This window comes from Acytostelium subglobosum, assembly GCF_000787575.1.
Source record: "Acytostelium subglobosum LB1 DNA, scaffold: scaffold1, whole genome shotgun sequence".
NCBI lineage: Eukaryota > Evosea > Eumycetozoa > Acytosteliales > Acytosteliaceae > Acytostelium > Acytostelium subglobosum.
The window spans coordinates 1,519,166-1,537,535 of NW_012236531.1; the positions used below are offsets into that span (position 1 = coordinate 1,519,166).

The 18,370-nt window shown below is 45.3% G+C and overlaps 9 protein-coding genes across 9 annotated transcripts; 3 read left to right on the plus strand and 6 right to left on the minus strand.

Moving 5' to 3' along the window:
- Nucleotides 1-51: 51 nt before the first annotated feature.
- Nucleotides 52-3,908, minus strand: SAMD00019534_006240 (hypothetical protein; the record flags this gene model as incomplete). Its single annotated transcript, XM_012904057.1, has 5 exons — nt 52-308; nt 392-469; nt 566-699; nt 778-1,328; nt 1,536-3,908. The coding sequence occupies 5 exons, from the start codon at nt 3,906-3,908 to the stop codon at nt 52-54; spliced, it is 3,393 nt and encodes a 1,130-aa protein (XP_012759511.1).
- Nucleotides 3,909-4,272: 364 nt separating this feature from the next.
- On the minus strand, nt 4,273-5,622 carry SAMD00019534_006250 (hypothetical protein; the record flags this gene model as incomplete). Its single annotated transcript, XM_012904058.1, has 3 exons — nt 4,273-5,244; nt 5,324-5,424; nt 5,559-5,622. The coding sequence occupies 3 exons, from the start codon at nt 5,620-5,622 to the stop codon at nt 4,273-4,275; spliced, it is 1,137 nt and encodes a 378-aa protein (XP_012759512.1).
- A 903-nt stretch (nt 5,623-6,525) lies between these two features.
- On the minus strand, nt 6,526-7,741 carry SAMD00019534_006260 (hypothetical protein; the record flags this gene model as incomplete). The annotated part of the gene is made up of 2 exons (XM_012904059.1): nt 6,526-7,601; nt 7,687-7,741. The coding sequence occupies 2 exons, from the start codon at nt 7,739-7,741 to the stop codon at nt 6,526-6,528; spliced, it is 1,131 nt and encodes a 376-aa protein (XP_012759513.1).
- A 1,011-nt stretch (nt 7,742-8,752) lies between these two features.
- SAMD00019534_006270 (hypothetical protein) lies at nt 8,753-10,228 on the plus strand (the record flags this gene model as incomplete). Its single annotated transcript, XM_012904060.1, has 2 exons — nt 8,753-9,118; nt 9,191-10,228. The coding sequence occupies 2 exons, from the start codon at nt 8,753-8,755 to the stop codon at nt 10,226-10,228; spliced, it is 1,404 nt and encodes a 467-aa protein (XP_012759514.1).
- An 87-nt stretch (nt 10,229-10,315) lies between these two features.
- SAMD00019534_006280 (hypothetical protein) lies at nt 10,316-11,712 on the minus strand (the record flags this gene model as incomplete). Its single annotated transcript, XM_012904061.1, has 4 exons — nt 10,316-10,368; nt 10,432-10,528; nt 10,608-10,822; nt 10,890-11,712. The coding sequence occupies 4 exons, from the start codon at nt 11,710-11,712 to the stop codon at nt 10,316-10,318; spliced, it is 1,188 nt and encodes a 395-aa protein (XP_012759515.1).
- A 500-nt stretch (nt 11,713-12,212) lies between these two features.
- SAMD00019534_006290 (hypothetical protein) lies at nt 12,213-12,803 on the minus strand (the record flags this gene model as incomplete). The annotated part of the gene is made up of 2 exons (XM_012904062.1): nt 12,213-12,376; nt 12,455-12,803. The coding sequence occupies 2 exons, from the start codon at nt 12,801-12,803 to the stop codon at nt 12,213-12,215; spliced, it is 513 nt and encodes a 170-aa protein (XP_012759516.1).
- Nucleotides 12,804-13,087: 284 nt separating this feature from the next.
- Nucleotides 13,088-13,388, minus strand: SAMD00019534_006300 (hypothetical protein; the record flags this gene model as incomplete). Its single annotated transcript, XM_012904063.1, has 2 exons — nt 13,088-13,299; nt 13,376-13,388. 2 exons carry the CDS (start codon nt 13,386-13,388, stop codon nt 13,088-13,090), a joined length of 225 nt encoding a protein of 74 aa, XP_012759517.1.
- A 1,246-nt stretch (nt 13,389-14,634) lies between these two features.
- On the plus strand, nt 14,635-15,591 carry SAMD00019534_006310 (hypothetical protein; the record flags this gene model as incomplete). The annotated part of the gene is made up of 1 exon (XM_012904064.1): nt 14,635-15,591. One exon carries the CDS (start codon nt 14,635-14,637, stop codon nt 15,589-15,591), a length of 957 nt encoding a protein of 318 aa, XP_012759518.1.
- Nucleotides 15,592-15,707: 116 nt separating this feature from the next.
- On the plus strand, nt 15,708-17,365 carry SAMD00019534_006320 (hypothetical protein; the record flags this gene model as incomplete). Its single annotated transcript, XM_012904065.1, has 5 exons — nt 15,708-15,840; nt 15,898-16,037; nt 16,068-16,354; nt 16,498-17,021; nt 17,088-17,365. Coding segments are annotated over 5 exons (1,362 nt in total), but the record flags the coding sequence as incomplete, so codon positions are not given.
- Between the last annotated feature and the right edge of the window lie 1,005 nt (nt 17,366-18,370).

Sequence of the window (18,370 nt, forward strand, 5' to 3'; positions counted from 1 at the left end):
CTTGTGTGTCTTTGGAATTGTCTTGTCCTGTCTATCTATCTATCTATCTATCTATCGTGTGGGCTTGATCACACCTTCTACCCAGCCAGGATCATCGCCTCCAACTCCATCCAGTACACTTCGTACCATTTCCACAGAGGTCTTGAAGTAGGTGAACCACTTCTCAATCGAAGGATCCAGTTGAGTGATATAGAGTGAGATGTACTGGACGTTGGACAGTATATGGTCTGGCTTTGCCTTTAAAATTACATAGCCCATGATAGTCAGATAGTCATCTGCTCCACAGTCTCCCAATGGTTTGGTATAGTCTAATAAGTATTGAATGAGTTAGTGAGTAAGATTGATTGAGTGAGTAATAGTGAGTTTGATTGCTTGATCGATCGACACATACTTAGAATAATGTTCCAAGTGTCTATTACACACTTGAGCTTGTCGTGAGGTGTTTTGTACAGGTTAAGCTTGGTAAGTTCTGGAATTGGAATTGGATGGAACATAATGTTAGTCGCGTGACCTAGCCTGGCGTGACCTAGCCTGGCCTTGGCCTGGTCTTGACATTCAAACATACCTTGTTGTGCCAGCTTCCATGGTGCCTGATTGGCATACTTGGCCGGAATCTCCAATGTTTGCAAATCAATCATAGACGATCTGGATCGCAACAGATCAGTGAGTTGGACATCATCTGTTGAGACATGGAATGAGCTGAGGGTGGTAAGGGTAGGGGAGTGAGTGAAGTGTTGGTGGAGACCATGATTGATTGATTGAAGGGGATGTACATACTAGTTGTATATCTGTGTCATCAGGTTCCTCTCGAGTGTGCACAAGGCAATGTCCAACTCTTCTTGAGGTGCATCCTTCCAGAGATCATGCTTCTCGATGGCGTCGATGGTACGTTTGAAGAATGTGGCCACCATTGTGGACTTGGTACAACAGGTCTCGCAGATGCGTGCCTGATCCTCATTGATGTTGGGACAACAGGAGCAGTATCCAGTGTCGATTGAGAACCTAGACATAAACTCGCTGACAAACTCTGTTTGCAATCTCGTGTATACATCGCGGAACATCCTAAACTTTTGATTGTTGATGTACTCTATGCAGGCACTCTTCTGTGAGATCACTTGCGAGGTTATGCGTTGCAGCTGATCGAGATAGACCAGTCTTATCTTGCGGTCAATCTCATTGCGCTCCTGTCTGGCGCGGTAGTCCTCGAACAGCAATTCAATCAACATCTCATAATCATTCTCCTTGTAACTCTCTGGCAATGCCCAAAGACTACGTATCGTCTCCTCAATCTGTGCGTCCAATATATTAACATCCATACTCCTGTTTCTCTGTTTTGATTGATTGATTGATTGATTGAGTGTGTAAGTGAGTGTTGGAATCATTCCAGTTTGAGTTTGAGTTTGAGTTTGAGTTTGAGTTTGATTTTGATTGATAATGGAAGTTTGGTGAGTGATTGAGTGCGTAGATAGTGATCGAGTGAATGATTGAATGAGGCTGGAATAGTTCCAGGCACAGGGGAGGGGGGGCAAACTTACACCTGATTGGAGAAGAAGTAACTCGCAAGTGTTGGTCGAGAACATGTAGCCACAGAGTGAGTTGAGTACGACAAGGACAAGGGTCAGGTTTTCTTTGGCCAGGAGTACCTCTTGGGCAATCTTGGGCTTCTGGCCTTGACCTCCCTGCGTCTTGTTGCGTGCCTGCACGTTTAGAACAAGGAATCGCATGCCATCCTGTAGGTTGGCAGCACCCTGTACCTCTTTGATCTTGGCCACAGCCTCCACTGCCGCAGCAGACATGTTGTCTCCAGTGTTCTGATATATCAACTCCATCACAATGAACAGGTCCGTGGAGGACACCAGCAGTTGCTGGCCCATCTCCGCCTCGTATACCGGGCGGTTGAAGTAGGTCTCTGGCTCCTCGACAAGGGGTATCTCGGCAAAGTACTCACTCAGACGTTGCTCCAGGCTCATGGACTCGTTGAGCCATGCGGGGATCTCGTGTGGGCTGCTGAGGAACTGGCGAGCGGTACGCGCAATCTTGTTGAGATTGTGACGCATCTTTTGGCTGATGCCCAGGCCCGTGAGCAGGCCATTGCGATCGGGGTTGATCAGTGCCGGGATGAAGAAGTTGTCGTACACCAGCCTGATGATCAGCTCGCGTTCCTCGCCAGCCACGACGCGCGGGTCGGCCTCGGGGCGTGTCTCCTTGATATGTTGGCGATAGAGCTGCAGCAACAGCTTACATGTCCAGCGCATGCCGAATGGAAGGCCGGCCGACATGGCCATCGTGCGATGCAGGAACTCGCCACTGAAGCGCTGCAGCTGCGCCAGCTCGTCAATGTCGGGCGCTACTTCGAAGCCAATGACTGCGAGCATGGGCTTCTTCTGTGGGTCGCTCTCCAAGTTCATGTTGTGATCCTGGATGATGGACACTACCAACTCCTTGAGCACGGCACTGATGTAAGGTTGCCCAAATGTGTGGCGCAGGTATGTTGACAGCAATGTGAGCGAGAAGTGTTCTTGAAGACCAAAGGATTGCTTGTCCTGTGTGGTTCGTTCGCCCTCCACCGAAGCAGTATCCACATTCGTGTCGCGCTTGGCAGCATCAAAGTGTGCAAACTCGAGTTCGACAACACGCTTGATGAGTGCGAGGAGCAATCGCTCGTCAGTGGCCGTGCAACAGTTGCCAAACATTGAGAAGACGATGGCCTGTGACAGATCGCAGAAAGAAGTCTTGATGTTGCGGTCGCAGTTACCGTCGAGGTAGCCGGCGCGGAATAGTGTGTCGGCCAGGATCGATGGTTCGCTGCGGATGAGCGTGACGAGTCGCTCGAGTATGTTGCGGTGTGCGATGGGCACCTCGCAGCGAGCAGACTCAGACGATCCTAGACTGGCCTGCAGCACATGGTCCACGTCGGTGATGCTGATGCGCAGGTTGTCCAGGTCGGTGATCACGCGGTTAAGACTACGCAGGTCGTAGACCAGCTTGTACAGCTCCTCGGTCTTGCCACGTGTCAGTATGCCCACGTCATCCATCACCTTGTTGTCAACTGAGTTGGTCAGTATCTCAGCCTTGAGCAGAGATTGTAGTGTGGCCAGGCGTTCGCCATGGCCTCGTGAGGCGGGCAGCGAGGGTGCTGGTGCTTGTATCGAAGACATTGAGTTTGACCGATAGTGTCCAATCCTTGTGCCCGACACCTTGATAGGCGGGAGCTTGGACATCCTTCGCAGGATGATCTTATCATTTATGCTGCTTGATGTGTTGCTGGTGCACACTCCCAATGTTGTTGTACGACCTGGTGCTGAGCTGGCTAAAGATGATGATGATGGTGGGACCATGAGTGTATGTGTACATGTGTTGTTTCCATGGTTGTTGCCATTGATGCCATTGTTGTTGTTGTTGCCGTCATGGTGTGCGACCAATGATGATAGGTTGGGCTGGGACTGCGAGAGGTCCGAGGCCAGCTTGCGCTCAATCTCACGTGAGACAAGCGATAGGGGTGATAGTGGTCGCTCCTCCTCGCTGGACACGGTGAGACCCAAGCCGTGGCCATGACCTGAATCAATCTGATAGTCACCATCAGCCAGTCGTTTGACCAACACTTCGATCTCGGTTGTGGTCGTGCTCAGTCTGATCTCGACCTGCTGACTGATATGTCGGACATCGTCATCCTGCGTCTGCTCCTTGAGCAACAGACGTGCATTACTTAGTATTGACTTGATCTTCTCGTAGCTTGTGATGTTACTCTGTATCTGTGATTGGGTGCATGCGCTGGCGTCCAGTGTGTAACCCTTTAGTCTATTCAATCGCTGATCAATCAGTGTTAGGCCATTGAGTATAGTGTCGGCCACGTCTCTGTCACTTCCCGCTGTCGCCGATGTCGAGGGTGGCGACGAAGAAGAAGACATTATATGTTTGTAAGTTTGGTGTGATTGATCGATGTGATTGATTGATGATTGATTGATTGATGTGATTGATTGATTGATGTCTTTGATGTTATGATTGGTGGTGTAATAGTAGTTTGGAAGACACCTTGAAGAAGCAAGACTGACTCGTATCCGTAAGTTGAGGTCACACTATCAAACTTCTCATCAGAAGTTTCTCAATTTTGATCATTGATTGGTTGTAGTGCACTGTTTTTGATCAAGCAAACCCACACACGACAAAAAGGGTTGTAAACAATAATGTTTCAATAATAAACATAAGGTTGGGTCTGGATCGGCTTTATTATTCATCGAGTCATAACAAATAATGAATGAATGAATGAGGGATTTAAAGCAACAAGGCAAAGACGAGGGCAAGGATGAGTCCGATGGATGGGACGATGACACTTCCAAAGTTGCCGGCTTGACCTCCGAAGGTTGGGTCCCAGTAGATTGAAGCAGGACGGACAGTGTCGAAGGAGTGGACGAGGAGCTGGGCGCTGACGGTGCTCTGACCCTCAATTCCAAACTGGACGTTGTAGGTGTTGTTCTTGTTCAGGTCGTAGGTGTCGGCGTGGACGGTGGCGGTGGCGGTGGTTCCGTTGACAGTGACGGTCGAGACCCAGTCAAAGACACCAGACACTCCGTTGACTCCCTTGGAGACGACGGCGCCAGCGTGGACGTTCAGCTCAGCAGAACCGACGGCGACGAATGAGGCGAGGGCCAGGCGAGAGTTGGCGTTGCCAGATGGACCGGTCGAACGGCACTCAAAGTATGGTGCGCCGACAGTGCACAGTGGTGAAGCCTTGTTGATGTTGGCGTCGTAGTAGTTCTTGATCTCAACGTCGATCTTGGTGATGTCTGAGCTGAGGTCCGTGCCGTTGAAGGTGATTGGGGCACCAGTGACTCCGAAGCGAAGAGTGGTGACGGTGTCTGGGGAGATGGCAGTGACCTGGGTGACAGTGAAGTTGTACTGCTGGTTGTTGGCGGTGGTGGTGTATGGGGCGCTCTTGGTCTGGATGTCCCAGCCTCCGAGCCATTTGTCCAAACGGGCCCAGCCCAAGATCTTGTCTCCCTGCTGGAAGCCTGGAGTGCCGTTGGTGTCCTCGAACTCGATGATCAAGAATGGTGAGTAGACAGAGGCGAACACGCCCAAGTTGACACTGCCTCCAGTGGTAACACTGACTCCAGTGGCTCCAGTAGCAGAGCCTCCGCTAATGTCGAGGTTGGTGTGAGTGAAGGCGTACTTGCAAGCGCCATTTCCGTTAAAGACAAAGGATACAGAGTCGGAGTGAGCCTTAAGTCCACCTCCAGTGAGCGACTAAATATTATTATATTGATTAATTAGATTATTAGTTAATGATTGATTGAATGATTGCCAGATCGGGAAGTACACATACACCATAGACAGAGTTACCAGTGGCAGTGAATGTGCTCAGACCAGAGGTGACGGCGTAGCTACGGATAGCATTGTTACCAACATTGACGACGACAACACCATCTATATATTGATTGATTGATCGATAAATCAGGAAGTATGTGAGTGTGGTGGATGATGTTAGTGATTACATTCCTGATTTGGTCGACATTGATTGATTGACCTGTGTCACGTCAGACAATATATGTAAAACATACCAATAGTGGCAGCGTATGTAACAGCAACACATAAGAGTGCAGCCAATAATAAGTACTTGAACATTATTATATATTATATTACTTGTACAAAAGAGATAAAATTACAACAAAGGTTATTATTTATAGATAAATAGTTAGTTAGTTAGATAAGTAAGTAAGTTATGATTGGACTTCTGACGATGTTAAATATGGATGAATGAATGACACCTTTGGTAACTTCTCGTGTTGATGTCTTGGTATGCAAGGGATGCAAAGGGGTACCCATTCATGCCCGTTTATTGCGCAAACATAGCTAACCACGATCACTTATTGGTTAGTGCTCACTCCATCAGTTAATTAATATCACTCTATGTTGCCGTCAGCGGTTTGGTCCCTTTTTTATTTTGATCATCCAACCTATCGGTAGACCCCTACTGAAATCAATAAGGGGGGTGATCACCGTGAACTTGGTGCAAAGGTCACATACTTTTGGTGCATGTCAGAATACTGTATGACCAGCTGGAATTGAAAGGAAGGAGGGCTCCACGAGAAACATCGACTTTATCTATGCATGCCCCCTCGGACATTTGGACTTGGCGCGGCCCATCACCTACAATCCTCTCTTCCTGATTCTAAACATTCACCAAACTTCACTCATCTCATAATCAACAACAACTCACACACACATACTTATACATAACACTGATCAGTGTCGGGTGTGTGAAAGTAGTGATTGGTGGAGATGGATGGAAGGATTGGTAACTTATAACACGTCAGGTGTTACCAGAGACGGACATCCAGCCCGGGCTGATTGGACTGGTAACCCCTACCACCATTACGTAACGCGCGAATCAATCAAAGGAGTCAGTCTGAAGTACAAAGTAGTGCTCTCCCATTATTGGGAACTTGGTAGTATGAGTTACAATTAGTCGTGATCGTTTATTGGATTGAATTTGATTGTTGGCTTGTTTAAACATCAATCATCGCCTTACAACATCAACATGGCGAATATAGTTGATACAATGAGTATGATCGATGGAAGTGCAATTGATCCAGTGCTCTGACCACCAAAGGTTGGATCCCAATAGATTGATTGTGGTCTGATGTAGTCGAATGAATGGACCATAATTTGTGCACCAATATTGTTAGAGTCTCCATCGACGTTGACATCTGGATTAAGGTGTCCCTCTCCCTTCTTGAAGTCAGAGAAAGAGGTAGACACGTTGGCCGTGGCGTTGGCTCCGTTGATGCTGACAGTAGTGGCCCAGTCAAAGACGGCGTCGACGTTGCCGCCACCATGTGTCTTGAGGAATCCATGTGGACTTGATCTGAATAGGGCGTTAGCAGTACCAACTCCAACGAATGATCCAAGAGCCAAACGTGAGTTGTTGTTGTTTGAAGCGCCAGTGGACTGGCAGGCAAAGTTGCCTGGCTTGACGTCGCAGTTCTTGGTGGCTGGGTTAACATTGTTATCGTAGTAGCCCTTGATCTCGATGTTGATCTTGGTCTGATCGGCAGTGATGTCAGTATCATTGACACTGACTGGTGCATCCGAGATGGAGAAGCTCAGAGAGAAGAGTCCATTTGGTGAGGTGGCATTGACCGTGGTGACAGTGAATGGGATGCTCTGGTTGTCTGGGGTGGTCGTGGTGAAGTTGGCCTTTGTGACAGAGAACTTCCAGTAGTCAGTTGCGTCCCACTTGTCATTGCGAGCCCATCCAAGGAGTGTATCGTTGCCGTATTGGTAGCCCTCAACACCATTAGTCTCCTCATACTCGATTATAATGAATGGTGAGAAGACAGCAGCAAATGTCTCGGACTTGGAAATAGTTCCATTGTCTCCATTGATGATGGCATCAAAGGTCTTGTGCACATAAGTGTATGTGCAACGTTGTCCGTTAAAGTAAAAGATTGAGCCATCGGTCTTGGCCTTTGCGCCGCCACCAAACAATGAACTAAATACTGCACGGCCACTGGCAGTAAAGGTGTTTGAAGCAGCGCTAACAATTACAGAGTATGAGCGAACTGCTTGGTCTCCAAGGTTATTGACGATAACACTGCGGTCTATTGAGTGTGAGTTTGAGTGAGTGTAAGTGTGAGTGATTGATCGTTTGATCGATCAGAGAGCGACTGGGAGGGAGAAACATACCTGCAAATGCACAACAACAGAGTGCAATGAGTAACAAAAGTACAAGTTTGATCATTTTGAATGATGTTTGTGGAAGGTATGTATAATTACAATACAGATAATAATGTATAAGATGGAATGACTGGACAACTGACAGACGTTGGCTTCAAAAATGCATTGCATCTGCCCAAGTCTTGTCAATACATTACAACATGTGGATGTTGGCCGGTCCATTTCGAACAAGGGTGGTGGGCTTTCTGTTCTGTTAGGTGAAGGACAATCACGACCACACCACACCATTCTATCGATCGCAGTTTGGAACGAAGGCCTTGTGATGTAGGTGATCATTCCGTCACACCCACACACCCACACACACACACACACACACACACACACACACTCGGGTCGATCTTGATGAACACCATTGATGGCATTGAGTGGTGATTTGTGGAGTGATAATGATGATGGTTGGCGAACCAAAGTCGGCGTTTTTATGTAAGATTATAATAATGAATGGAATGGTTACCAGGCCAAGTGTCAATGATGCAGACCTTTATACTAACGATGATTTTAAAGTATTGCACCAAAATCAATCTATTGTTTGTTTGGTGCTATGTATGATGATTGATGGGTATAAATAGATTGATTGATGTAAGTTTATAACTACAACCATAGTAAGGTCTTTGTAATATGTATTATTATTAGTAATTGGTGTTTGTTTGCCCATTACATGATTGATTGATTGATTGATTGCTATCATTCTTTGTTCACAGAAGTTGACCTTTGTTTTTGTGTAGGTCAATTGATTGATTCGATCAAGTTGACTACATGTTTATTTGTAGTTAGAGATAGAGAGATAGAGATAATAACATAACAATGAGTTTGTCGCTAATGTGCTTACGTGTTCACTTGGGATTGAATGCGAGAAACTCAAAAGTGTTGAGAAAGGGCATCTCTGAAATGTTCCATGGAACTTTATTTCCAGGTTATTCCTGAATAAATGTGAACAACAACATCATTCTAATCACCATCACTACTTATGTAGTAATATATTACTCCTTTACTAACTAAATATATATATAATATAATGTCATCAACACAAATATATCAAGTACCTGTTGTGTCCAATGGTTTAAGGGAACCAGAGTCATTGTTACAAATTGTTGACGCTCTTGCTAGTCTGGACAATGTATTCAATAATGTTTATACTTCTATAAGTTCAAGAGTATCAAAGGAGAAGTCTAGAATTGATAATGTATCAAATAGATTGAGTAGAGCACAATGTAAAGTTGATAGTATAGTTGGAAGTAGGAATGCCATCACTGTCTTCAGCAGTGCCAGGTATCCATCATCCAATCAATGGACTGACTACAGTCCACTCTACTCTGACAAGGCTCGAGTACCATTCAATCCCTCATCCTCCAACTATCAACTAAATGATGTAGTTGCAACAGTAAGTACCCTTTCCATCATTTAATCATTCAACCATTCAATCAATCACATACTTATCAGTCCCGTACTTTAGAGACAACAACAACAACAACAAGACAGCCAAGAAGTGTTAGGTGAACATGTTGTGTTCATTGAGAAGAGTATGAAAGGTTTGGCAAAGAATGAGGAGTTGGAAAAGGAGGGCCTTGGTCAGTTGCCTCAACATATCTCGAGTGTTTCCAACTTGTTATTGTTCAATACTCAGGAGAATCCTTATAAGAAGTATCCAAACTCATTGGATAACATGAAGGATGGTATGGACAATACCAATCAAGGACGTGGACACCAAGTACTACTACATGGAAGGAGGAGACTACAAGCTCCACCTGTATCAGTGGAGAAGGGTGAATCAATTGTACAAACCAAGAGTGGATGGATTCCTCAAATGAGTATCAATCTTTCAGATCTTCAACAAAATGTATTTCCAACATCATTACCATTGGACCATGTTGCCGAGAATATTAATTGGAACAATCAAGAGGAGCAACAAACAATCGCACCCTCCAACATTATCTATTCAAGTCTTCCAATATTCGTTACCGACGACACTCCATCTGTTGATGTCAATCAAATTCCGGATGTTACAAGAGCATCTGGAATTGCTCCCGTCGTTCAACAACCACAACAGTTGCCACCAAGTGGTCTTCCTCCTCTTCCTCCACCTCAACCCCAACAAACTCTCCCAATATTGTCAGTGATAGCAACACAACAACTAGTACCTCCTGCCCCACCTGGTCCAATCACAGCCCCTCCAGCACCCCCAACACCTTCTGCTCCCATCACTCGTCAATCACCAGTATCCACAGTCCACCAGGCTGATGATGACAACATTGGAAAGAGGGTGCCAACTCCTCATGGACAATCCACTGGTACTGGTGATTTGTTGGCCGATCTCCAAAGGGATCACATGGCTCGCCTAAAGAAGTTTGTACCAGAAGAAGAGAAGCCACGTGCTGTCAATGACTTTGCTGCAATCTTCCGTGACAGACTTCAAGAACGATGGGAAGCCATGAAGCCCGATGACAGCGACCCTGAAGATGAGTCAGATGATACTGCATGGATTGATGATTGATTAATTGATTGATTGATCAATCCTCCACCATAATAATTGTTAATGTAATAATAATAATTCCATTCTTTCATTCATTCACTAGTTCATTCATTGTCTATTTCCATTCAAGTCATACACTCCAATAAAGTTAAGATGTAGGTCTATTGGGTTGAGGTTAGTCTTTGGCAATGTGATTGATCGAGTACTCATCAAGTACAACTTACTTCCAATGTATAGTCTACCATCATGTTCCACGGCAGATGTGAGTGATTTGAGTGGTGATGATCTTGTACCTTGTAGCGAGTCAAGTATCTCACCTGACTATGAAGTTGAGTTGATGTAAGGTCAGCGTGATTGAATGGATTGACGGATGGATGGATGAATGGATGTATGAACATACGTTTGGATCAGCAATGACAATCATTGGTGGATATATTGGGAACTTGACGAATGGAATACGTAGCAAAAGACGCTTGACTGAGGGGAAGTGATGGATCCAATCCACAAGCTTGGAGCGGCCACCATAAAGACTGATGTACAATCTATTATCGCTGCCCAAGTTAATGCCATCTGGATATCCTGGTAGGTTATCAATGAATACCATTGACTTGCCAGCTTCAATCAAACATTGTTAGTATGGTATGTGGCTAGCCACAGTGTTAACATACGAATTACTACTTACCATTGATACCCTTTAGCCAATAGCGCCACACACGGTAGGTCGATGTCTCGCAGACGTAGACACTGTTTCCAGTTGGATCGACGAGTACTCCGTTGGCGAAACGAATGCCTTGCATTAGGACTTTGGTCTCCTTGGTCTGTGGGTCGTAGGAGAGCAGTCGTCCATCAGGCTTGGATGAAGCGATTGCGAATGTGGCCGATGTGAGTATGTTCCAATCTCCATTCTTGTCCATGAGTGGGCCGATCCTTGCGCTGTCTGAGATGTAGATCATGCCGTCAGGGCCTGTCTTGACATCATCGAGGAAGATCAATTTGGTACCATTGGCGCCAGATGTGAGGATGTTGACGTCCCGTGTCTCAAGATCGACGCGCAGGAGTCCCTTGACGGCGTCGGCCACCAACAGACGGTCCTCAGCATCGATGTACATGCCGACGGGGCGGCCAGCCTGGACCAGCAGCTTGCCAATGGTGCGATTGGCAACTCCAGAGTATGTCGACATGTTGTTGCTGATGTGGCCATCTAGCAACTCGGCCTCGATGTATCTGATCTCGCCTGCCTTGTTTGAGAAGTACATGTCGCCATGCTTGCTAAAGGCCACTGTCTCGGCGCCGTGTGGTCCCTCTATGAACTTGATGTCTGTGTCCAACTTGGTGTTTGGTGCGTAGGCGCCCACTTGTTCAGGTGCTGTCTGCGGTATGAATGGTTCGAACGTCACGTCTGGCGTTGAGTCGAGGCCATACATTGCCAGAGGTGGCAACAATGACAATGTGCCCAAGAACACAGCCAAGCACAAGAATATATAGTTACAGAATGTACCCTTCATTATGTGTTGAATGATAATCAAACAGTTTGATTGTTGAATGATTGATTGATTGATCGGGTGAATGATTGAATTAAAGATTGATCAAATGTTAAGTTCATCATGCATCGGACCTTGATCAAAATGGGTGGGTGTGGGAGGCCTTCAAAGAAGGACCTAGATTGGACCAACACAACACAATCAAACTTAAGGGTATATGGTATTTATTTGATATCTACAGTGATTGATGGAAACAACATCATACATGTTGTTGTGTCCATGGAATGATCAGTCTAGAATCGTCTTTTGTGATGAGTCTGATGATTCGCTTTATATCGATCGATCAATCAATCATGGATCAGAATGATACAAGTGATTATTATATTGATTGATTTGATTGATTGTTGGGGAGGAGGAAGGAGGTATACTATTGTTAAGTTTGTCGGTCGATCGGTCGGTCGGTTTCCATTGAATGTTTGTTTGATTGATTAATTGTTGTTTGATTGAGTGCCAAGGTTACCATTCTATCTTCTTTGTTGATAGATGTTTCCACCTCTGTCTCCACGGTCGCCTCTGTCGCCACCACCAAATCCACCACGATCGCCTCTGTCGCCACCGCCAAATCCTCCACGGTCTCCTCTGTCTCCTCTGTCGCCGCCAAAGCCTCCACGTCCACCACCACGGCCGCCTGAATAATAGGTGTTGTTGTATGAGTTGACATGTCTCGCGCCACCGCCAAAGGTTCTGCTTGATTGGTATTGCTTACCTCTTCCGCCGCCACCACCGCCTCTGTTGTTGGCTCTGCCCAGACTCCTACCGATGCCCAGCGCCTTGCCCTTGAGGACGACGCGACCATCGATACGCTTGAACATAGGCGCGTTTTTCAGCATGTCTGGCAGAATGAAAAAGCGTATTTTGCTGCCTCTGATGTATATCTGTTCGATCTGTGTCTGACGGCCATCCTTTGTAGTCATTGTAATGTTGGCCATTCTACAATTCATATTGTCCTCACTCTCGACCAATGTGCCACGGTATAAATCACCATTGCGCAATTCTATTGTGATCACATGACTATCTGCTTCATGCAATATCTTTACTGGTACTCCTATACTCATGTTTCTATGTATAATTATGTATGTTGTGATATATAATCAAAGAGATACAACGTTGTTATATGTATTAGATTCAAAAAGGGATACAAGATACACGGATACATTCATCCCCAAGTTGTGATGCACTTCACAAAAATGAATTGTTTTCAATTTTTTATCAATTTAACTGCTGAAACTTCGACAAGTCCACAAACCCTCACAGACATACCCTCGCATTAATTATTGACTTCAAGATATATTTATTTATTTATTTATTTACAAGATGGATAATTAACAGGGTGAATTAGTTAGAGGTCAACATTGACGTTGGCATCGAGGTTTAGGAGAGATCCAAGATGGACTCCAATATAGGCGTTAAGGTCAAGGAGGTTGCGATGACATCCCCAACAGGCAACATTGTTTGATGATTGAGTTGAACCGAATGACTTGGTTCCTGAGGTCATTACACTAGACTTGGTAATTGAACCAACAGATGGGGTACCGAAAGATGAGATGGCAGCTAAATATTAAGAGAGTATTAATATTTGATAAATATTGATTGGAATTGTTCCATTAATATTTGTTTAATTACTTACAAAGGATAGTCATTTTTGGAAATAATTGATTAATTGATTGAGTATTGATGTTTAAGATACTTGATATTTGAGTTGATGATGTTAAACAATGATTAAAGATTGAGTCTTTTATAGTTTATCATCTTTGGTCCTTTGACTGAGATGATGATCACAATCAATAAGTGATGGTAGCAGTTATAAGATATTCAATGATTCCTGATAAAATTATTGTTGGTTGACCATGACATTGGGTTGATCATCACAAATACCAATAACACCATCATTGGTAAATAGCCATTGACATCAATCACCACACACGTTATCCTATATCCTGATCACTTTCATCGATACACACTCACACACTCACCTGATGACCACAACAACGATCACGATCACTAGCACTACCACACATACACAGACAGACGTCCGATGATATTGATTGATGTCAGATCATTATTGATTGGGTTAAGATATGGTTTAAGTTAACCGTATTTATGATCAAGGTAAATACTTACACGACCCAGTGAAATGAGTTCCAAGAGTCATTGTTAAATGGTCATACACATACATACGACTAGTCATCACCATTTTGTATCTCGTCAATCTTACATTGAATAGAAAGAATCCATCTGAGTCATTATGTAATTCTAATTGGCGCTGGTTTGATTGCCATCACAATCACAATCACAATCCAGTGGAGCTAACTAAGTGTCACAACCAAGACACCGATGGAGTTCTAAGCGACATGTCGAGTCCAATACCATTCATTCATTCACTTTTCTTATCCTATGGTGTGAAGTTCGCGATGAGTAGTGAATAAATGATTAAACCAGAGTATATTATAAATTTGATATTGGTTGGTCTATGTACATAAAAAGATATTGTTGGAGTCAAAGTTGGACATGGACACTTCGCTTAAGTTATTTGATCAGATGAATCAATCAGTGCAAATCTTAAGATTAATTATTTGAAAAGTTGTTGTTTTTCTGTTGTTTTGATGAGGCTTCGTGTGGGTTTGTTTTTGAAGCGTGGTCAACGTTTTGATTTAGTGCAAAATAGAAATTGTTTGGGATTGCACCTGCAATCAAGGGGACGGACCTAACCAACATGTGTCACCATCTTAACAGAACCATCATTCATTCTGTCATTCATTGTAATACTATCTCTTCATTCCATCTCATTCATTCAATCAATCATCACAACTCACTCACTCACTCACTCACTCACTAACTCAGTCGACTGACTTTACTCAATCAATCAATCAATTAAAAGTGTTATAAATGAGTAACAATAATAGTAGTAGTAGTAGTGAAATCAATACAACAACGACTACAACAGCAGTTGGAGGTGGAGGTGGTACATTTAAAAGAGTTAGCATAAAGACTTCTGGTGATCAAACACCGGTGTTACAACAGACGCCAGACACTGTATCCACAAGTGGACAACAGACTGCATCGTCATCAACAATGGGTGACAGTGGATCCAACAATAACAACAACAACAACAATGAGAGATCGGCCAGAAGAGTTACCTTTGGTGTGAACAGGAACTCATTCGGCAATGGAAATGTCAGTGCACCAACATCTCCAAATGAGAAGACGATGGCAACAGGCACAGGAACAAGCACAGAGGTTGATAATGGCAATGTCAGTGCGCCAACATCTCCAAATGAGAAGTCGCCACCCACAGCCACAAGCAACAGTAGCAGCGATGTAAAGGATGAATTGAGTGGCATGGAATCATTCCCTATGAGGTCAAGGTCGGCACGTGCCAAGACGATGTTGCCCTCACAGATGTTCTTTGGAAAGCCAAAGGCATACATTGCCAAGCCATCACAGTCACGCGGTGGTGTGTTGGTTGGCAACAAGCTCAAAGGTGATACAGAGCAACTGGTCGATCTGAGTGAGATAAAGGCTGCTGCGGCGGCATCGCCAGAGGACCAGTTCGAGAAGATAAACTTGGATAGCAACAGTGCACCATCAACTCCTGAGAAGGCCAAGGTGGAGCCATCGCCACAGGCATCGCCTCAGGCCAAGGAGGATGATGACGATGACGACGATGAGGACATCAAGCCAACAGCCTCGTGGGCATCCGTCATGCAAAAGACAAAGAATCAGAGGAGTAGCGTCAGGGGCTCAGGGATGGGCTTTGGAGGCTTTGGTGGTGGCACGGGGTCGCCAACAAAGAACACTGCCACACCAAGCAACAACAACACTGGCGGTACACCTCACTGGTAGCAACGGCACGATCAAGGTACAGAATGGCGGCGACGTCGAGGACAACATCGATCCAAACAATAGAAGAGGTACATTTAGGAAGGCCCTGGTGATTGAAGAGCAGCCCGAGGAGGAGGGCAAGCAGATCACATTCGCTTGACCTGGCATCAGTCAAGCGTCCTCAGCAACAGTATCACACGATCGATCCCGCCAACATACCTCAATGGATGAAGAACAATGAGGACCTCATTCAAACATATCATAACAAGGGTCTGTCGACCCAGCAGCAACAACAACAACAACAACAGCAACAACAGTCACAGCCACAACAACCACAACCACAACCACAACAACCTCAACAACCAGCGCAGGGCGGTGGACTCATTTCCAACGCCTTCTCCTCGCTCTTGGGCAGGAACAACAACAACAATAACAATGCCGTCGCCAAGCCAGCGGCGGCCAACAACGCAAGGACCCGTGCAGAGGCCGAGTACCTGGAGTATCTGAACCGCTCCAAGGAGAGCTCGTACCCCGACGTCGAGTCCAAGAACTTCTTGTACAAAGCGGGCAAAGATCACCTGGGTCGCAGCGTCGTGGTGATCATCGCCTCCAACCTGCCGGTCAAGACAATGGATATGGAGCGTGTGCTACTCTACACCATCTCTGTGATGGACCCGGTAGTGGACGGTGACTACGTGCTCATCTACCTTCACACCAACATAACAAACGACAACAAGCCAGACTTTGCTTGGCTGAAGAAAGTTTACGCCATCTTTAACAGAAAGTAAGTTGCCTCCCCACTAGTTGGGACCATTCCAAGAGGCCTCGATCACTCCCACACACTCGATCATTCAATCATTCAATTACTGGAGCTATTCCAATCACTCAATCACTCACTAACCCACTCCAATCAATCAATCAAATTAGATACAAGAAGAATCTGAAGGGACTGTATATTGTTCATCCAACGACATGGATCAAGTTCACGCTGCGACTGTTCAAGCCATTCATCAGTGAGAAGTTCTGGAAGAAGTTGACGTATATTGAGGACCTGGCCGACTTGTTCAAGTCGTTTGGAAAGGACCAACTCAATCTACCACATCATATAATGATGCACAAGCCTGCAGGACGTAAGGCACAGCCAATATTTGGAGTGCCACTGGAGCAAGTGGTCAACAGACCAGACAACAACAGTGACATACCAGTGTTGTTTGTCAAGGGATTCGAGTATCTAGAGACGCGGGCACTTCATGTCGAAGGCATATTCAGACTGTCTGGTGCCAACTCACAGATCAAGTCAATGAAGCAATGCTTTGACAGTGGTGAAGACATCAACCTGAACGACTGCGAAGATGTCCACACCGTTGCCGGTCTTCTCAAACTATACCTACGCGAGTTACCTGAGCCCCTATTCCCATTTGACACCTATCCATCATTCATAGAGATTGCCAGTATGTATCCTATATCCACATCACATCACTCAATGGTACACCACTAACTCAATCCAACAACTACAGAGAGCGACATGCCAAGAGAAGAGAAGATTGAGAGTTTGAAGTTGTTGATATCATTGTTGCCACCTGCTAATAGAGCATTGACGCGACAGCTCTTCCACTTTTTGGACAAGGTGTTGCAGAATGCACATATCAACAAGATGACCGCTGTAAATTTATCAATAGTATTCGCGCCCAACCTACTCAAGACTCAAGACACCAATGTCATGGCCGTTGTTGCCGACGCCCAGCATGTCATCCTAGTAGTACAATACTTGCTTGAGAATATTAGTACCATATGGTACTAATATTATTAAGGTGTTACTTTATTCAATTAATTATTATAATACATAAACAATCAACAAACACAAACGAGAAGCATACCACGACGGTAGGAGGCTCACAAAGAGTACTTGAGCCTATCTAGTTGTTTGGAAGGATACTGTATCGTCCAATGACTGCGGTGACGAGGTTGGCGCATGGATGAGCAACGTGTAGGCCAAACCTGCGCCTGGTATATAGGAGCCCCGAGCATCATCGCCATCAAGGAGTCGTACGCGCGCAATCTGGTGATGGCGAGCCAACCCAGGACGACCTGAACAAGTACCAATACGCATTTGCCGATGGCAGCCAGGTCATGATACTCTCGGAGACGTCCTTTGATGACCTCAACCACCGAGTGCAAGCCATCAACAATGATCGAATACAACAACAAGGAACAGACCTACGCCATGACGCTCAGTTATTATTCACGCTTCAACGCCAACGAGGGCGGCTATCAGAAGGCAGCGGCTTCTTCAGCCTGTTCGCTGAGGGCTGGCTACCATACAACGACGCGAACCTTGACCTCGTCCATCTTCTTAGGCTGCTCCTCGTCGTTGTCCTGTTCTTGGCCTCCTCCTTGCCCTTGATCTTGGCAACCTGGATCTTGCCATTTAACTCAAACTGCAGGCCACTCAAACTTGAGCAGGATCACACTGAGGATCAAGCCAGGAAGAAGTGTTACTCATCAGTAACACGAGCAACAACACCAATGTTGGAAGTGGCTTCCAACTCACTCATTTGACAATCAAGTCAACCATCACAGACACATGCTCCACAACTCTGTTGTCCCAGAAGTACACCAATCAATTTGGCGCTGTCGAAGAACAAATATCCATCAAAGTTTGTTCATTCATCGAATGAGAAGGATCCAACTCCAACTTGTGCAACATTCAATCACAACACATACATACACTTATACATACCATATATATACTAATGTCCCTGGGAGTGTCGACGATGGATCTGTTTGTTGAACACTTGCA